The sequence below is a fragment of the Phyllostomus discolor genome, chromosome 9 (genome assembly GCF_004126475.2).
Source record: "Phyllostomus discolor isolate MPI-MPIP mPhyDis1 chromosome 9, mPhyDis1.pri.v3, whole genome shotgun sequence".
Classification (NCBI taxonomy): Eukaryota; Metazoa; Chordata; class Mammalia; order Chiroptera; family Phyllostomidae; genus Phyllostomus; species Phyllostomus discolor.
The window spans coordinates 19,268,741-19,288,623 of record NC_040911.2 but is presented as its reverse complement, the minus strand read 5'-3'; the positions used below and the strand labels follow the sequence as shown (position 1 = coordinate 19,288,623).

General features: G+C 42.4%; 2 protein-coding genes across 5 annotated transcripts in view; one reads left to right on the top strand and one right to left on the bottom strand.

The window, feature by feature from the left end:
* The window catches only part of KATNAL2 (katanin catalytic subunit A1 like 2), a 62,978-nt gene that overhangs the window by 6,057 nt on the left and 37,038 nt on the right, over positions 1-19,883 (top strand). For 3 of the 4 annotated variants that reach the window (XM_028524486.2, XM_036010252.1, XM_036010251.1), the window contains exons 2-4: positions 15,270-15,340; positions 18,197-18,363; positions 19,778-19,820. In XM_028524486.2, the coding sequence (XP_028380287.1) occupies positions 15,270-15,340; positions 18,197-18,363; positions 19,778-19,820 (281 nt within the window). The remainder of the gene's footprint in view (positions 1-15,269; positions 15,341-18,196; positions 18,364-19,777; positions 19,821-19,883) is intronic. The other variant, XM_036010250.1, reaches the window with a different exon arrangement.
* On the bottom strand, positions 2,078-3,229 carry LOC118496944 (elongin-A-like). Its single transcript, XM_036010253.1, has one exon. It carries the CDS (start codon positions 2,991-2,993, stop codon positions 2,466-2,468), a length of 528 nt encoding a protein of 175 aa, XP_035866146.1. The 5' UTR covers positions 2,994-3,229; the 3' UTR covers positions 2,078-2,465.

Genomic DNA, 19,883 nt, shown 5'->3' with positions numbered 1-19,883 from the left:
CTGTTGCTTTTGTCAATTTTTGCTTTATTTATTTTGATGCCATGTTATTAGGTACATTGACATTTAAGATTGCTATCTTCAATTAATTTGTGTGTTTGATGTGAAGTGGGGGTTAAGCTTAATTTTCTTGGGATGAGGGTAATCTAGTCGCTCTAACACCTTTTTAAAAATTTTGAATTACACAGGCAACTTTGTAAACAAATCAAATTACCATGTATTTGTAGGCCTATTCCTGAATTCTCTGTTCTGTTGCACTGATATACTTACCTGTCTACATGCCAACATCAAACTCTTAATTATTGTGGCTTTATGTTAAGCCTTGAAAATTGTTAGCGCAAATCCTTTGACTCAGCTTTGTCCATGCTATCTTGGTTATTCTAAATTTTCAATAAATTTGAGAATCAGATTTTCAGTTTATTGACAATGGCCTGCTGAGCTTTTGTTAAGATTGCATTGAATCTATAGATCCATTTACAGGAGAATTAACATCTTAACAATATTGATTTTCCCAGTCATAAACACTGTATCTTCTTTAATTTCTCTTAGTTATATTTTGTCATTTTTAACAGAGTTTGTATTAGCTTGCTGGGGCTGCCATAACAAAATATCTGACTGGTTGGCTTAAGCAACAGAAATTTATTTTCTGTCAGTTCTGGAAGTTCGAAGCCCAAGATCAAGGTGTTAGCAGGTTTGGTTTCTTCTGAGGCTCCTCTCCTTGGTTTGCAAATGGCCACTTTCTTGCTGTGTCGTTCATCATATGATCTTCCCTGTGTTGGAGAACATCCCTGGTGTCTCTTTGTGTGTCCAAATTTCCTCTTATGAGGACAGTCAGAGTGGATTAAGGCCCTTACGGCCCACTCTAACTGTCTCGTTTTAATGTGACCACCTCCTAAAAGTCCTAGTTTTGACCTTCCAAGGTATTCAGGGTTAGAGCTTCAGTGTATGAATTGGACACAATTTAGCTCACAAAAGTCTTAAACATCTTTTGTTAAATTTGTTCCTATTCGATTTTTATATGCTGTTGTAAATGGTATTGGTGAACATAGTTTTTCTCAAGTCTGTGTCTGATAGTTCCAATATCTTGAGTCCCATGTGAATGTTTCAATTGTCATTATTATTGATGTTTCTCATTATGTTGTTCTTATCTTAGACTATGCAGAGTGGTGTAGCTGATAATTTGTTTTTATAAATAATTTGAGATTAAGGGGGATGTTATCTTCCAGTAGAGGCGATTTAGGTTTGCTTCTACCTTGTGCCTACGGCAGGGTACTAGTAATTCAGGAATATCTCCATCCAATTTCAGAAACTAAGATTTTTTTCTGGGCCATAGAGAATGGGAAACTTAATTGGGCAACTTAACTTCTCTTCTCTCCTTATTCCAAGGACTGAGCCCTTTATAGGTTTTACCTATGGTCCCCTACAGGGTCCCCTATCCTGCTGGGTCCTGGACTCCAACTTTTGTACCTGTAGTGCCTTGAGATTTTTCAAATGCACTACTCAGCATCTTAGCCTCTTAGAGGCAGGTGAATGTCCTTGGGAAAAAGTGACTTCAAATGCCAGGATTGTGTGTGTGCATCAGTGAGTACACACACAACACACAGGTATATCTGGAGAATAAAAATCCTATAATCGAAATTGCTATATCAAAGAGTTTGTACATGTGCGATTATGTGCATACACAATTGAGCCATAGTACATATCCACATATCCTTCCAGACCTGATTCTGTGCACGTATACATACACGCTCTCGAGGCAGGCAGGCAGTGGCTGTGGCATGTGGACTCACAGGTACAACACCTAGAAACTCAGAGTCAGGTTGCTCAACTCCATATGGAGTTGAGCAGTCTATATTTACCCTCTAATTCCGGATTTTACAGATATCCTAAGTCTTGGGATTTATCAGATCTGAGAATTCCTGACAGAAATGATTGTGACCAATATTCTCAGTACTGTACATCGGCAGTTCACATAATGCATGATTAGTTACAGAGTAATACATCAAGTGGAAAGAAATGATAGGTAACAAACATAATAAATAGAGTAGGCACACCACATTGCCACCACCCAGATACACTAAGGCTGAACCTTAGCATCTATCCATGTAACCATCCGGATCCTTTTCTTTGTGTGGTGTTTACACACACGGGCGCACACACACACTCCCCATTGCTATGGCACAAAGGTTCATAGGTGCAACACTTGAAAACTACAGGTGTCGGAGTCCAAAAGTTTCCATGAAGCTAAAGATTCTGGTCTCCTATGGAAGTGCCATTCCCTCACCCTCACCATCCTTGCATTCCTCCTTCAAAATTCCATCTCCAAGGCCAGTCCTCCGTTCATTGTCGGGAGAATCTGTTCTTGATATCTTTAACCATCTTGGCTGTCATTGGGGCAATCTACTTTGCAGGCTTCCTGCTGCTGCTGCTGCTGCTGACTGCCGGCGCCAAGTGGGCACTGGTGGTGCTCATGCAGTCAGAAGCCGGCCTCCTAGGGATGTTAGAGGGAGCATGGCCACTTGTTGTGGGGTATAGTAGGGCTGGCATGACCTTGACTTCTTCCTGGACAGCCACTGCTCCTCTTTCAAACTAGCTGAAAAGGACCATTTTGCTTGTTGGCCCTTGGGCTCATTGGCACGTGCAGACCTGACCTTCAGTATCAGTGCTCTTGTCCGCTGCCCTTGGGCATTCTGAAGCTGCAGGTACATCTCCCGCCATGACTCATCTTCTTTCAGCCTTTCTTTCTTAAAGTTGTGCTGCCGATGCATTTTCCATGATTGGTCTGTTTCTTCAGCTAGTACATGATTGTATTTCTCTAGTTGATCAGGTGTACAACTCTCCAAAATGGGTTCCAGAACAGAATACGGGACTCCTCCCACTCGAAAGAGTAAGTTGATGCTGTTTCTAAGGCCCTGGATACACTGCTGGCGCAAAGTCATCATTTTGCAGAGGCAGGCCCACTTGGAACCAGAGAACACCTGCATTTTCGAGTTCATTCTGAGCCTGGTAGACGCAGCTTCTCCCTCTTCCTGCAGTGAAGACAGCGCTCTTTATTTCCGTTGGAAGGAGGACATTAATTCAAAGGCAGAAAGTGGATGGTAACTGACTGGGAGGTCTGGGAACAAAGGTGACCCACCAGTGGGGACATTTTTGAGCCTGGTCCTGCTGGCTCCAGATGGCTGTGGCTTGTCTGTGCTTGTCTTAGGTAATTCCTGCACCAAGTCCAAGGTTTCACTAGCGCTTTTAGAATCCTTTTTATTAAGTCTTTTCCCTTCAAGTGCAGTGGTTGGAGTCTTCATACTCTTCTTTTTCTTTCCGCGGGCCTGGTCCTAGGTGAGATATGCCTCAAAAGCCACGGCGGGGGCTGGAATTCCTCCTCCACATCTGCCCGCTCCACAACGGGGAGGGAACCCGCTGGCTTCCGACCCAAGTGAGGCGTCCTGACTTTCTCTTCCGGAGTCTTGAGGTTGTTTGCAGCCTTCCCTCCCACCTTGGACAGCAGGACCCCTGCCGCCTCTGCGGGGTCTAAGCTGTGTAGACACCTTGCCTTTGTCGGATGGGTTTTCTCTGAGTTGTCACACCTTCGCTTTTCCAGCAGGTTGTCCAGAGCCACCTCCGAGGGTGGTGAAAACTTCTGGAAGCTGCAGCCCTCTCTCTCCTTTCGATTCTTGGCACCACGGGAGGTTGATTCCTCCGTGGCACCTTCTAGGGGCGGCGGGGGGGGGGGGGGGGGGGGGGGGGGAGGCCCAGGGTGTTCCTCTTTGCCGAAGACCTGGTGTGACCTCTGGCTGATCGAAGAGGAGGGCTTCTCCTGTCCCTTGGCACCCGCACAGTGGATGCCCTTGTGGGAAGGCGGGTGCTCCCCCCTTTGATTCACAGCCCCTCTCCGCTGGGGTGCCCCCAGGCGTTGTCCTTGCCGAGCTCTTGTCCGTCCATTCCGAGGCTGCGACCTGGCTGTCCTCAGGCTGCTGGCATGCCTGCAAGGGTCCCCAGACATCTGTTGGGGACCGGACGCCAGAAGAGCCCTATCCCGTGGAGTGCCCGGTCTCTCCCCTCGCGAAGGTGGGGCCCTTGCAGGGGCCGCTGGGGCCTCCGGAGCTCGGAGCAGCGCGAAGGCCCGCGGGATGCTCCGCGGCCTCCCTGCATCTATCTCCTCCTCCTGGAGAGGAATGACAAGCCCTCCCGGACTCGCTCACTTCCGAGGCCCTTTCGTCAGGCCCGGTGTTTCCTTCCACCGGAACCAACTTCTTGCACTGGGCCACCGAGTCCTTGGCAAGACTCCTCATATGCTTGTGCTTGGGCAGACGACTGTCTGGACCCGGTCTCCGCCAGAATGGCAATGGCCTGGGGCGGGGGTCTCCTCTCCTGAAATCTGCAGCTTCTAAGGCTCGGGGGCGGAGCCAGGCGTGCTGAAGCCTGGGGTACCAAGTTATTTCGCATATGCAGACCATGCAACAGGAAGAGTGGGGGGCTGGGATTTAAGTTTAGGGCCCGCTGTGCGAAGCACTCTTCTGAAGGGGGTGAGGAGTGGAAGCCTAGAGCGAGAAGGGGGTCTGTCTGAAGTCAAACAACAGCCCCGCGAGGGCACTGAGAGGCCCTGCACCCGTTTGCCCGCAGAGCAGTGTCTGACTGTGGCATCCAATCAGTTCTTCTGGAATGAATGAACGAAGAAGGGCCATTTTCTCCGACCATCAGAAGTAGGGCCTGGCTCAGATCAGCCCTGGACACTCCAGGGGTCCTTGAGGGGGCTCAGTCTCACCCCGTAAGGACTCAGTTTCATCACTACCATGATTACAACCCCAAAGAACAACTTCACAGCGTTAACTGACACTGTCAGCACTGACTGTCAGCACTGACTGTGGCCTGTTGATTAGGGAAGATCTGGTCAGATTCTTTGTCGGCACTAACTCCGGGGCTCTGATGAGATCCTGACCAGATCTCCAGGAACGCACCTGGCCTGCCCGCTTTGCCCAAATCAGGAGGCTCAGTGGCTGCTCTTCCTTGATATTTTACACGTAAGGTTTTTGATCTCTCAAACAATTCTATAGGTATACCTTTGTTCAACTTTCCCCTCAGATTTTCCAGTTGTATTAACATTATTTATGGAGCAGTCTGTATTTCCTCCGTCATCCTGGGTTTTACAGATATCCCAAGTCTTAGAGAATTTATGCAGTCTGAGATTTCCTGAAAGTTATCATTGTTTTCAATATCCTCAGCAGCATCAGTTGGTGGTTTTAATATTGCATGATTACTCAGAGTCACAAATCAATTTTAAGGAAAGGATATAAAAAACACAGTAAGTAAAACGAAAACACCACATGCCCACAGCCCAGACACCCTGAGATGCTAACCAGGGGTGAACCCTGGTGTATATTTGATGTATTCTACCAAACCCTTTCCCTGTGTGCACACACACACACATGCACACACATGTATTGTTTCATCCAAACGAAGTCGTATCATAAATGCCATTCTTTAACCAACTTGTTCTCTAACCAGCATCCAATCCAGGGTCATGCATTGTATCTGGTTTTTGCATCCCTTAAGTTTCTTTGAATTAGCACATCTTTTCTCAGCCCCTATGATCACTATTTTTATTTTATTTTAATTTTATTTTTAATGACACTGACTTTTTCAGAAATCATGAAAATTGTTCTGTAGAATCTCTCTCTTTCTCATTTGTCTGATTTCTTTTTTGAGGCCTCATTTGCTTCCCCTCCCTGGTGAACTGAAAGTTGGTTCTGCAGACTCCATGGATTTACGTTAATCCCTTTCACTTAACCTGGCAGGCGGTACTGAGGCCATCAGGAGACTGTGACATTGACTTGCTGTGATGGCAGTCTGACCTCTGCAACGTGCCGCTCTGCTGCACCTGGAAAGGTGCATGTGTGAGCATGGCATAGAAAGGAAAGTCCCCCGTGTTTCTGTGGATTTATACTTCTCTGAAATTTCAAATTCTATAACCAGTTCCTACTCGGAATCAACAACAAATGCCCCTCTTCGTGGAACATTGTTGCTGAGCATAGCTGACCAGTCCTAACTTTGCATTAAGTACAATAAACGCCTTCCTGGATCCTCAGGTATTCCTTTTGATAGTTCTAGTGCTTTTTCAAGTTACGCAGCATTTAAAACTTAGGAAGTTTCCTGGTAGAAACAGGAGGTAATCAGGAAACAAACAAAAAACAAATTAGAACCTACGGGTATATATATTCAAGCTTTTAAGTGAATATTAGATGCAGGGACTGTAAAATAGAACTATAATAAAAACATTTGAAAGAAGAAATGTGTCCTTTTTAACTGTTTGCTTTTGAGATGGAAAGCTTAATGCAAAATTTGGATCTTATTACAGAAATTGAAATGAGCTCATGCAAATTAATCTCCATTGCACCCGTAAAAAAGAAATTAAAAGCACTAATGTTGCATGTGGTGTATATACAGTAACATTTCCTAAATATCTTCTGGGTCTAAAACTAGGAGTGATATTCAATGCTTCCTTTTCCTCAGGCTACAGTATCATAGGATTCAATTTTGAATCTGATAATGGAGGCATTTTTGTTGCACAATAGCCCACAAAGGAAATGAAGGAAGAAGAAAACAGACAGATTATTGAAGCAGAGACAAATGAGATACCTTGGTAAATGTTCACTTCTGGGCTTTCTTTCTTTGGTAGGCAGAAATTAATTGAGCATCTAATTGTGTCCATTTCAGGGGGACACCATCTTTACAGTTTAAATTGACCATTTGTTGGTGGCCCATTCTTAGTTTTTTAATATAGCTGATAATTTTCTGTGCTAATTTGAGTGGCATAAGTAGAAAGATGTTACAGATCTGGCAAACTTTACACTTTTAATTAACAAATTTACAAGACCACATTCTACATTTCAAGTAATAGCACATCTTAAATATTTAACACTAGGTATCTGTAAAGTGTGTTTTGTGATCTCTCTTTTCTTATTAAATTCTGGCTTCCCATCAAGCTTGTCTCACAGAAAAAGTCTCATTATTATTTCAAGGCCCGGAGACCCCGAGTACACGCTGTCTCACAGTCTGCATGGTAAGAAAGCCGTTCTTGAAGTAGCCTCATTACCAAACAGAATTCTAAATCACTGGGCCAAAGGATGTCCCTCAGTTTTCATCATCTGCCATTTGACTATTTGCCAAACTGTGATTCTAGCCAAAAAAATCCTGGAAGACTCATGACCGAAGTTGGGGCAGCTACCATTTTCTAGGAAGGTAATTGCCACCCTGCATAAGCCTCTCTGACAGGTTATTTATATTCTTTGAAGAATATGGTTAACATTGCTCAGATCAGCTTAGGGTCCAGAGATCTCTTCATTCCAAGAATTAGAGCTTTGCCTTCCCATCCTGGTCCATTGTGAGATTACTAGGTTGGTGGTTCACTGTTCAAACAACTCTCCAGTGCCTTACTGGTGTGGCTCAGTTAGTCGGGTATCATCTTGCAAAGGGAAAGGTCACAGGTTCGATTCTCGGTCAGGGCACCTGCCTGGGTTGCAAGGGTATATAGGAGAAGCAACTGATAGATGTTTCTCTCTCGGGGCAACAAACATGTTTCTCTTTCATATGGATGTTTTCTCCCTCCCTTCTCCTCTCTCCAAAAAACCAAAAACCAAAAAAACAAAAAAAACAAAAACCACCAAAGAAAGACTCTCCAGGAATTCTAAAAGGAACTTGAAGAAGATAATTCTGCTAAATGTTTCAGCTCAAGATTTGTGAGAGTTGCTGTGAAATCTAACGTTGTACCTTTGGGTAGTGGACAATAAGACTCTCAGGTTTCTCTGCCTTTGTGTATACACAGGTTTTTTTTTTTGTTCACATTGTCACTGATTTTTTTTTAAAAAGATCTTATTTATTTGCTTTTAGAGAGAAGGGAAGGGAGGGAGAAAGATAGGGAGAGGAACATCAATTGGTTGCTTCTCACACGCCCCCAACTGGGGACCTAGTCTGCAACCCAGGCATGTGCCTTAGGCTGGGAATAGAACTGGAGACCTTTGGGTTCACAGGCCAGCACTCAATTCATTGAACCACACCAGACAGGGCATAGTAGCACTGTTTTGTTTTTGTTTTTGTTTTTTTTTGCCATCAGAGTGTTTGGTGTTTAACTCATTCAATGCTGCCTAATTTTTAAAAAAACCTTTATTTCTCTTCACTTTGCTGTCATAAGTTTTTTTTAAAAGATGTAACCATAGTTGATTGATTTTGGCAAATTTGGCAAAGTTTAATTTTTGGTGAATTAAAATAGCAGCTTCTCTCTGGTCTGGAGTGAATGCAGGGCGGGAGTAGATACTGATGAGGAGGGGTTCGTACGGGGGAGAAACTGATGGAGAGAAGAGCATTGGGCCCAGGAACTAGAAGATTTGGGTTCTGCTTCCTACTCTTTACAGGCTTTTGAGCAAATCTCTTACCTTTTCTAGATCTCAGGTTCCTGGCACTCAATGATCTCCAGGTACCTTCTAGACTCCCGAAATTCTGAATGGAAACTCCAAGCATGAGTTTGAGAATTTGTACATTTAAAAACATATACCATCAATGTTATTACTGCTTGTTTAGTATGAGGTTATATTTTTATTTTGCAGACTTGATTTGGACTGAATTTTATAATGACTGTCATCTTTATTATGGAATTAATACTTGGAACTCCCTAAATTTCATGAACGGCTTCCCCTCCTGATACACTAGATGGCGCTATAGGCGAGGCAAATCAAACTACCAAGAATTAAAAAAAAAGAGGCAAAAAACTTTATGGACACAAATTAGAAAGGCCTTCACCAAGGAAGAGTTGTTGCATCAACATCTTCAGAAAGATAAATGAAAACTGCCAGTGTTGGATGTCTTAATATCAGGATAATGTCATTTTTACAGTAGCTTTCAAACTTTTTGATTGTGCTCAATTAATGAAGACGTCTTAGGTTGAGATCCAGGACCCAAACATATGATCAAATTGCACACAACTCCATGAAGCAATAGTAAGCCTTCTTACCTGTTTGCATTCTGTGATAATTCTATTGCTGATTGTACCCCATTAATTATTTCATGACCTGTATTTCAAGAACAAACAAACAGTCATCTAATGAACCTTTCAAGAAATGCCAGACTCTACTTAGCACTGGGCGGCATACTGAGTATGGGGGGGGGGGAGGAGAAATGCATAAGGATACTTGTTTACTGGGAAAGGGGAAAGTTAGTTACCTTGAGGGATATGAGACAGCAACCTTGTATGGCACTGAAATGCCACAGACTAAAAGTCAGTGGAAGAAGATATTTTAAGGGAAGATTTTATAAAATAGCTAGATCATACCTAACTAAGGCTTTCCTTTGATATGAACTTTTAAGAAAAGATTTTATTTATTTTTAAAAGGAAGGGAAGGGAGGGGAAAGGACAGGGAGAGAAACACTGATGTATGAGAGAAACAACTGGTTGCCTCTTGCACGCCCCCAACTGGGGACATGGCCTGCAACCCAGGCGTGTGCCCTCACCGGGAATCGCATCAGCGACCTTTCGGTTCGCAGGGTGGCACTCAACCCACTGAGCCTCGCCAGCCAGGGCTGATGTGAACTTTCACTGGGGAAATGACATACTGCGGAACTAAAGTAGTCACATAAAATAAATGCATATTCCATTCATATAAAGTTCAAAAATATGACAACTAAACAATATGTTTTTAAGATACAGACATAGTTGGTAAATCCATAAAGAAAAAAGGAGTAATTAACATAAAAGGTAGTTACCTCTGGCGGGAGGGAGGGGAAAACACCTGAAAGGAACACAAGAGGGAGTTTCTAAGATGCTAAGGGTGCTCTGGGGCTTAACCAGGGTGGCATTCGTTATTGTTATTATTCAAAATAAATGGAGGTTTCCTATACTCTTCTGTATGTATTATATATTTTATAATAGCAAATGAGAATAGCAAAGAAGATTACTGTAATTGCTTTGTGATAATCTCTGCTTGGTAATTTGCTCTTTGGTTTGTTAACCCTCCTTGACTGATGGGGTCTGTTCAAGGACAGAGACTGAAAAGTACCCAACGTCATTATTTAAGAACAGCCCGTTACACACTTTTAAAGCTCTCCTAATGTTATCTGTTGCCCTTGAGGATGAATTTGGATTTTGGAAACAGTCAAATCTGTTAATAAAGTATGTTTTTAAATTGAATAACTTCAAGTAACAACAACAGCAGGATTATCCAACAGCAGAGAGTTGATTAACTTATGGTTCATTCTCTGCAGTTATTAGAAATCATATTTTAGAAAAACTTTAAATGACGTGGAAAAATACAGGGCTGGGCAAAAGTAGGTTGACAGTTGTTGATATGTTGTGACTATTACCACTGCTTTATTAACTCGGAAAAGTGTCATGGTGGCGCAGAGCACTTAGATACAATCTCTTAAGTGCTTCGGTTGCCAGCCTTCCTCATTTGCACGTTCTCGTGGTCTGCTTGCTATACTCAAACACACGTTGGCACAGAGTCCTTTGTTGTCCTCAATAAACCTGCTTTTGCCCACCTTGTATTTGCAAAGTGTTTTTAAGAAAAAAGAAAATGACACATTATCAAAACACACAAGAAGCGTCTTTTGTAAGAAGATTGAAAGCGTGTGACTAAAATGTTTTGGTTCTTTCTTATGCCTTTATGCATTGTCCCAACTTTGTACATTGGTCACATACTATTTTTGTGAATGCGGGCTAAAGTAAGACTATGGTCATTTATCTACATTGAAGGCAATTTAATTAGAGGAATTTCAGAAATGTGTTGAGCCATGGAATAAGAGCATGGCTTGCCGAGGTGCCTGCTCTGAAGTGTGGTTCCATTTAAATATATTAGGTCTGACATATTTGTTTAGAAATCGGTCACTATTTTAAAGAAGATACATTATTTTTTAGAGAAGTTTTAGGTTCACAGCAAAATTGATCAGAAAGTACATAGGATTCTGTAATACTTGGCCATAAAAAAAGAAGAAAATCATACCCTTTGTGGCAGTATGGATGGACCTGGAGAACATCATGCTAAGTGAAATAAGCCAGTCAGACAAAAGGCAAATACCATGTGATTTCACTCATATGAAGAATCTAATGAACAAACTGAGCAAACAAGGAAAATGGGGACAGACTCACAGATGGAGAGTGGGATGACAGCTGGGGTAGGGAGGGCAGGGGTGGAGGGATTGAGCAAAAAGGAAAAATGACTCATGGACATGGACAACAGGGTGACTGCTGGGGGTAGGGAGGTATAAGAGGACTAAAAGGTAACGGGAAAAAATTAAATAAAGACTAAATAAAATACAAAAAATAATAAGAAAAAAGAAGAAAACACACAGGATTCCCATGTGCCCCCAGCCCCCTCACATGCACACGCTTCCCCAGTATGAACATTCTGCACCAGGTAAACCTACACTGACACTCATAATCCCCAAAGTCCACAGTTTACATCAGAGTTCACGTTTCCTGTTGTACATTCTATGGATTTTCACAAATGTATAATGATGTGTTATCACCATTAGAGGAGTGTCATATACAATAGAACCACCTAAAATCCTCTGCGCTCTGCCTCCCTCCAACCCCCCTAAACTCTGGTCACCATTGGTTTTTTTATTGTCTTCAAAGTTTTGCGTTTTCCAGCATGTCGTGTAGTTGGAATCATACAGTACGTAGCCTTTTCCAGTTGGCTTCTTTCACTTGTAATATGCATCTATGTTTCCTCCATGTCTTTTTATGGCTTGATAGATCATTTCTTTTTAGCACTGATTACTATTCTATTGTATAGATGTACCACCGTTTATTTATCAGTGTGCAGGTTTCTCTCTACACATACAAACTCATTTGGGCAAGTACCATGGGGTGTACTTGCCAGGTCCTATGTTAAGAGAATGTTCAGTTTTGTAAGAAACCAGCAAATTGTCCTCCCAAGTGACTGTACCATTTTGTATTTCCACCAGCAATGGATGCTCTGCATTCTCACCAGCACTTGATGTTGTCAGCACCCTGGTTTTTCACCATTGCGATTGGTGTGTAGTGGGACCTTGTTGTTTCAATTTGCCATTCCCTAATGACACAGGATGTTGAGCATTTTTTCATGTGTTTAGTTGGCACCTGTATATCTTCTTTTGTGAGGTGTCTGTTTATGTCTTTTGCCCATCTTTCATTGGGTTGGTTGTTTTCTTATTGAGTTTTAAGAGCTCTTTGTGTATTTCGGATAACAGTCCTTTATCAGATGTGTCTTTTATAAATATTTATCCCAGTCTAAGTCACTACTTTTCATGTTATCCATCTTATTACTTCAAGAATTATTATACATTTTCTTTTCTCTTAGAGAGCCCTGGTTTATTTATGGGGTGGAGCAGAAGTAAGCTTACAGTTGGTCATATGGAAAATAACACAATACTTTATAAATACTAATACAAGAATAAACTGTTTTGCATACTCACAACTGTAAACCTGCTTTTTCCCCACTCTGTATTTTCAACTTAATTCAAAGCAAAACATTTAACTGACAAACAACAACAAGTGTGATAGATAAAATGCAGATACATGTTTTTTAAAAAAGCAGTAACTACTGTTTGAGTGGCAGAAACACACCATAAATTTTGGCTGAACTAGTGGTACTTACTATGCTTCATTCACAAGCTCTTTGAACCACAAATTGCTTTATTTGCTGTATTTTCTAGCAATCTGAATAAAAGCTTATCCCTTCAAGAAAAAAATCCATTTTGGATGGATACCTTTAAAATACTTTACCTGCCAACTTAAACAGCAAATATTGATGATAATTGAACCTCTTCATTATGACTTTTTATCATAATAGTGCATTCAAAAAACAAGAACAATTTGTTGTGGAAAAGGGACAATCAGAGGATAAGAAGAAACTCTTGGAAATTAAAAAATATTATTGTCTAAATAAATCTTCTGTATATGGTTCAAAGGCAAGGCCAAGGAAATTGCCCAGAAAATGGACATAAGAGACAAGGAAATGGAACACTGGGTGGGGGAGGGAGAATCTTAAAAAGATGGATCTGGAACATCCCCCATTCAATTAGTAAAAGTTCTTAAAAATAAACCAGAAAAAACAGGGGAGTCATTTATCAAAGAAATTTTCTAAGAACAGAAGCATTGGATGGTCTAACTTGACAATGGCCAGCACAGTGAATGGGAGAAGACCTGAGCCAAGGAAGTTGTATAATTTCAGAACACCAAAGTTAAAAATAAGATCCTAAAAGCTTCCCAGGAAGAAAAGACATTAACACATGCATAGAATCAGGAATAGAATGGCAATGTAATGCCCTCTCAAACTATCAAGTTTAAAGTAGAATAAAGACATTTTCAGGCACACGAATGCTCAGCCACATTCATCTCCATGTATTTTTATTCAAGAGGATGTGTGCTACTAAACCAAGGGAGGAACCAGGAAAGGAGAAGATTGCATTTCTAGGGCGGCCAATGCCGCAGGAGAAGTGTCAAGGGAAGTGCCCTGATGGGCGCCCATCGCAGGGGCCAGCAGTCCGGAATGGAGTGGGAAGGGGAGGGGGAGTGTAACTGACACGCCGTCTGGTGTGTTTCATGAAAAGGACTGGGATATAACGGGTCTTTAGAGGTGTGCTGGTGTTTGAACGTTAGCAATAGGTACATAGGAAAGTAGCCAGATTTTTAAAATGAGGTAATTATTCATTACCAAAAAATAACGTTGTACATAAATGGAAAAGTAACCATAGTACTTTTGCACTCGGCAGAGAACATTGTTTCCATGGCCCCAGCAATCTAGGCACCAGACACTGACAGAGCTGCCAGGGAGGGGAGGCTGAGAGGTGTGTGAAACAGCCTGTTCCTCGTCTGCCTTAACAGGGAGTGAACAGTCCATGTCTAATCTTCATTTGTCATGAAACAGTCATATATTTAGAAACATGGAGGTGAATATTGGGAGAAACAGCTAAAGTAATTACAGGCATTGCCTCTAGGGAATGAGGAGGGTGGGTGGGTAGTAGCGCTGGACAGACTACCATTTTCTTTAAAAATTTATAGTGTGACATTAGTCAGCCTTAAAAGAGAAGAAAATTTTGACACACACTGCCACATGAATGGACTTCGATGACATGCTGAGTGAAATAAAGCAACACAGGAGGACAAATATCTAGGAGCCCACTTACACGAGGTGCCCGGAACAGGCTGGTTCGCAGAGACAGAGAGCAGAGTGGTGGTTGCTGGGGGCAAAGACCGGGGGTTACCGCGGCGGGAACACCGGGTTTCAGTCGGGGAAGAGGAAGGAGCTCCGAAGACAGAAGGCAGGGCTGGCTGCGCAACAGTGCCCCTGTCTAAACTGTACACTAGAAAACGGTTACAATGGTCAAGTTTGTTTTACATATTTCACTACTGTTCAATTAAAAACCAACATACAAAGAAAAATTACAGTACTATTTGATTTATAGAAAGCTTGGTATGAATGCCTTGAAAAATGTTGATGTGTGTCATGAGTGTGTGTTTGTACATAGATTTCACGGCATAGCTTGGGGCACTCAGGGGCACGTTTTTGCCTTTATCCAGTTCTTACCTGTGTTGTCCTTAGAAAAAGATGTTATGTAAGTTGTTCTCAAATAAGGGAAATACTATTGAAAGTATTCAATGAATATGTTTCAGGGAAATTTGAGATACCAGATAACTAAATGCAGTGTATTAAGACTGTGAATAAATGTACAAATAATAACACCCTCATCTAGTTTGAATAAGGGTGTTATTATGCAGGAACTTCCCTTTTGTGGCCTCTGCTCCTCTGTCCCCAATGCCTGGCTGTGCAGCCGCCCCTGCAAGGTTTACTGGAACTCACCTCCACCTTCGCACAGGGGCTGGGTGGGACTCGAGAAAATTTAAGATGCATCAGCAGGTAAGTACCTGTGACGTCAGAGCTGATTTCTGGCTCAGAGTTGATCTTTATCACTTTCCCTAGTCTGGTCCGAATCACACTAGGTGTATTTCTTGCTTCCCAGTTATGGGCAATACAATGCCAATTACCTTGGCAGCAAGAAGTTAACTAGTAAAGTGCAATCCTGGTTTAAATCACGGTACCTTCAGTTTACAATTAAGTAGTCAGGTCTAGGAAGAAAATAGCAATGGAAAACAACCCTACATCCTGAGAAATGTCAAACTGCCGTCCAGCCTTTAAGTCGCGCTTCTTGGTTCTGACAGGGTACTCCTACCTTCAGGGGTTTCTTGTGATACGAGGAATGTTGTGCTCTCATTGCCCTCCCACCTAAATTGTCCCTTTTGTTCACAGTGCGAGATGAGGACGGAAGCACGGCGAAAAAATCTTCTTATTTTGATTTTGCATTATTTAACACAAGAAGGGTATGTTATATTACATATATTTAGATATGATTCTTCTCTGTTTCTGACCTCTGCTTTTCCAGATGCACCCTTTTAAAAACAATTAATAGACTGCATTTTTAAAAAAAGAGTGGTTTAATATTTATAGAAAAATTGAGCAGAAAGTACAGAGAGTTACCATATGCTGGCAGCCCCCAGCCCTGCCCAGTCTCCCCTGTTACTGGCGTCTTGCATTCTGTGGTACGTTTGTTACAACTGATGGACCGGTACTGTGCATTGGTATATTATTATTACAAGCTGAAGTCCACAGTTCACATCAGGGTTCAGTCTGGCGTTGTACAGTTCTATGAGTTTTGACAAATGCATAATGCCAAGTACCCACCGCTGCAGCATCATACAGGATAGCATCACTGCCCTAAAAATCCCCTGTGCTCTACCTGCCCCTCCCCCTCCCCCAGCAACCTAGACACACACTTTTATGGCCTCATTTGCTTAGATATTTTTCACATTGTGCACTTGAAAACTGTATTCACAAAACTACCCAGTTCATGGGATACACACCTTTTCCCATTCAGGTTTGAAGATAGCGTAGGCTTTTCAGGTGAGCTTCCCGGGGTCCCAGCGCTGGCTATGCTCACAGAAATAGCACTCTTAATCCTCAAGTTTTCTTCCTGCAAAATAAAGACATTGCATTGACCTGAATGACCTATGCTCAGCCCTTTTCTGTGCAATGCCCATCCATAACTGGCAGTGTGGGGGATTGGACAGGGAATTTGGCCAACTACCTGTTCTGGTCTAAAGAGCTTGCTGCGTGTTAGCAAAGCATGCATTCCCCCTTTCTGCCATGAGATGGCCCCTTTCATCTCGAATCCATGAAAACTCTACTGAGCGTGGAGAATTTTCCCTGACACCTGCTGAGAAAGGGACTTAGGAGTGGATTATCAAGATGAAAAGTGAACTACAGTATAGGTAACTTTAAGGACACATTATGTCCTTAAAATAGACCTGCCTTTAACACAATACTAAGAGTTCAGCAAAGAGGGTAGATTATTGTGGTTTGGAATAAACAATCAGAGAAAGCTTTGTAGAGGAGATGATGTGAGCTGGTCATTTTTTAAAAAAATAATTTTTGATGTTCAGTCACAGTTGACATACAATGAAAGATGAGAAGAATAGCAACAGACAGACGTGATGCACAAGGACACTCTAGGCAGGGCACAGAGGAAGGGGCACTGCCTGACTCCAACGGTCCGGGGAACAAAGAGTGGAGCTCAAGTGCATGAGGGAGAGCTGGCGAGATCAGACAGTGGAGGGTCATGGACACGGGTCCTTGCGACAGTACACGTGCCTTCCCTTGGGACTTACAGCCTCCCCGCCTCTCATGCCACCGTGTCGTGCTCATTGCAGCTCACCCCTCTTTCTGAAGTCCTGTCCTGTCCCTCTGCTGGTTAAGAACCTCCAGTGGCTCCGGCCAACCCTATCAAGTTCAGACCTTGTTCAAGCTCAAGTAGTGCAAGAGGAACACATAGAAGCAGTTTTGTTCCCCTGATCAGTTAGCCTAGGAAACACGGGACCTGCCATCATCTACAATAAATTTTTTAAGTCAAAATTCTATGATCCTGGAGTTTCGAATATACTGTGATGTCAGTAACGACTACGAGCAATCTATAGTATATGTCTCCATCTTCCCTTTATTTTTTTGCTTCGCAAGTGCATATATGTAAGTATATGTGTATTTAGTCATTAAAAATGTTTGGAAAGGTAAAGAAAATGTTAACAGGCATTACCTCTGAGTAGTGAAATTTTCTTTTGACTTATCTGTATTTTCTAGTTTTTTTCTTAAATTAGTATATATTACTTCACACTAAACAAAAGCTATTAATGGAAAATGGATCTAGTTCTCCCCTGCGTAAAATGGGGACGTAGAAGCCTGGCGAGCCATCAGTGAGTGTGAGGCTCACTGACTATGGCCAGTTGAAGTTTCCAAGTTCTTAAAAGTCAACAGGGTCGCTGGAAATACTCATGGCAACATCCTTTAAGGAAGTTCAGTCTTCCAGCTGGCCTGAACTGGGGCAGGGAAGAGGGCATTAAAAACAAACAAGTGTTCTCCTTCTGCCTTCCAGGTTCAAGTCAAACAGAAAGAGCTCTAGCCCGTAGCGGGAACTCTCAGTCTGAGCTCCTTGGATAAACCCCTGAAACTGAATATGAATCTGTGCACATTTGCACTTGTGTCCAGTTTCCAGGAGAGCGTTCTTGCTCATAAAAAGAAGTTAAGAACTAAGGTGAAGACCTGGAGGGTCTTTCCATTTTCAGGGAATTGTGAGGCAAGGCGCTTGTTTTGTTTTTATTGCTAAGACTGCTTAAGTTGGGCAGCTTTACAACTGCACAGTTAAAAATGACAGTGAAGAATCCACGGTGAAGGGACTACTTACACCCAGAAGTAGTCGTGTGTGACTGATGAAAAATGTACCAGAAATAATGCATCCAACCGGTTGACGTCCTCTCACACTAAATTTCCTCGGTGACGCTGATCAACATGTCATTGGAATTTCCTTCAGGGCTCGTGACATATTCTTGTGAATTGCCTCAACGATGGCAAGTCTTGCCTGTTGGGGCTGAATTGGGTTTTGTCAAATGCCACATGTTACCTAACACAAATAAAGAGGTAATCATGTTGGGCAAATACTCACCTTTGGCTACAAACGAGTAAAGGTGAATCACAAGACATTTTCTTAATTGAGTTACTTATGTGACTAAGCATTTACAAAAACATCTTAAGCAATGACAACTTGGGGCTTTTAATGCCTGTTTATTTTTATTCATTCTACCCAGAGTTAATTTTTTTATTTTTGTTTTTTTCTTCTGTGAAACGGCCAGATATATCGATGCAGCTAATGCTTTGGATCAAGAAACTAAGCTGGGGTTACGACGCTTTGAAGTTTGCGACAACGTTGACCTTGAAACTATTTTGATGGAGTATGAGAGCTATTATTTTATAAAATTTCAGAAATACCCCAAAATTGTCAAAAAGGCATCAGACACAGGTACATGGCTATTTTGTAGAAATAAAACTTGATCTCATCTTTGAGATTAGCATTTCTTCATGTGACTCCCAGGTAGAAGGCGCCTCTCATGCTGCGCTGAGAGAGTAGACCAGAAAGATCCTGCAGCTTCTCTCAGGCCCAGTGCGGACAACGTAAACGTGACCCTCTGGACATGGCCATTCCTTTAGTCACACTGGCACGTGTTTGAGGAACGTGTGCTTTAGCATCATGAAAGCCAAATCCCGTTGTATCACAAGTACTTTTTTCTCAGTTCCGGTTTACAGGCGATATTATTTTGTATTGGTTTCAGGTGTGCAGCATAGTGGTTAGACAATCACACGCTTTACAGGTACTCTTTAGGAGACCAACATTACTGTCATTTCTTTAGAGATGGAAAGAGCTGTTAGAAGAGGATAAATGACAGAAGACTCTTTTCTTGTTAGGAAGACCTATTATCTATCTTGAAAATACCATGAAAATGAGTATTGGTGAAGCTAATAGCTCATGTATAGATAATGAAATGCTTTTGAAAGCCATCAATCCAGATAATGATCAATATTTTGCAAAGACCCAGCATAGGTTAGCAGTCAAGGAGGCTGGCTGGAGGAAAGATCTAAAGTAAGGGCCCTATGTTTTGTAATAATGTTGGCTTAGAAGTCTGTAAGTGGGGGAAGTAATTATAAACCGAGGGAGATCATTGTCCTGTTTGCAAGGCACTTGTTAAGCCACAGACTTTAACATTTCATGTGGGGACCAGGAAACCAAGAGGAACGTCAATTAAAAATAGCCAGGGCTGAATCTCAGGGCTGGAAGGGGTCCGAGAGAGAGAGGTGTTATCTGAGCCCCCTTCCAGTGCAGGGCTCAGAGCTCGGAGTCCTTGGCTGGTGGATCTGGGTCTGGGCAAAGAAATCACTGACTCGTAGCCACTGGATCACCAGAACTCTTATTTACACGATCCTATTCCTAAATTGCTAGTTCGGATCGAGCTTGGCAATGCATTCTCCTGGGATAGGGCACTACGTCTTTATGTTAGGTGAACCGGCAGAGTGCGACTGATGAGCGTCCCCTGCCAGACTCATGGAGTCAGCCTGGAGCCCACAGACCACAGCAAAATGTTGTCAATTCGTAAAAACCTAGTGAAATGGTACCTCCGAAGCTAGCCCATATTGGAGTTGTCATTAGGTCCATGGTCTCCGAGAGATTTAATATCCGAGGAAATGTTTGGGAAGCCGGGGCTTCTTTCTCTTCACTAGTCATGTCGCTTCTCTCTAATAAGAGTAGCTTAGATTCTCTAAATTCCGAAAGGCTGTAGCATAAACCTAAAAACCATGTAAAACGACTAACGTACCTGAGAAATCACTTTCTCTTAAAAATTAAATTCTTTCCTTGTCTCCCAATATCTGTTTTGCCACAGCAGAAAGTGATTTACCACCAAGAAGTGGAGGGAAGGCCAGAAGGTAAAGTGAATGGTAATTCACCTTGATCAACTCAGCTCTAGGAGCTGGTGGGACCCTTTCTGG

Excerpts from the sequence above, each read along its gene's own strand:
- LOC118496944 (XM_036010253.1), bottom strand. The coding sequence starts at position 2,993 with ATGAACTCGAAAATGCAGGTGTTCTCTGGTTCCAAGTGGGCCTGCCTC.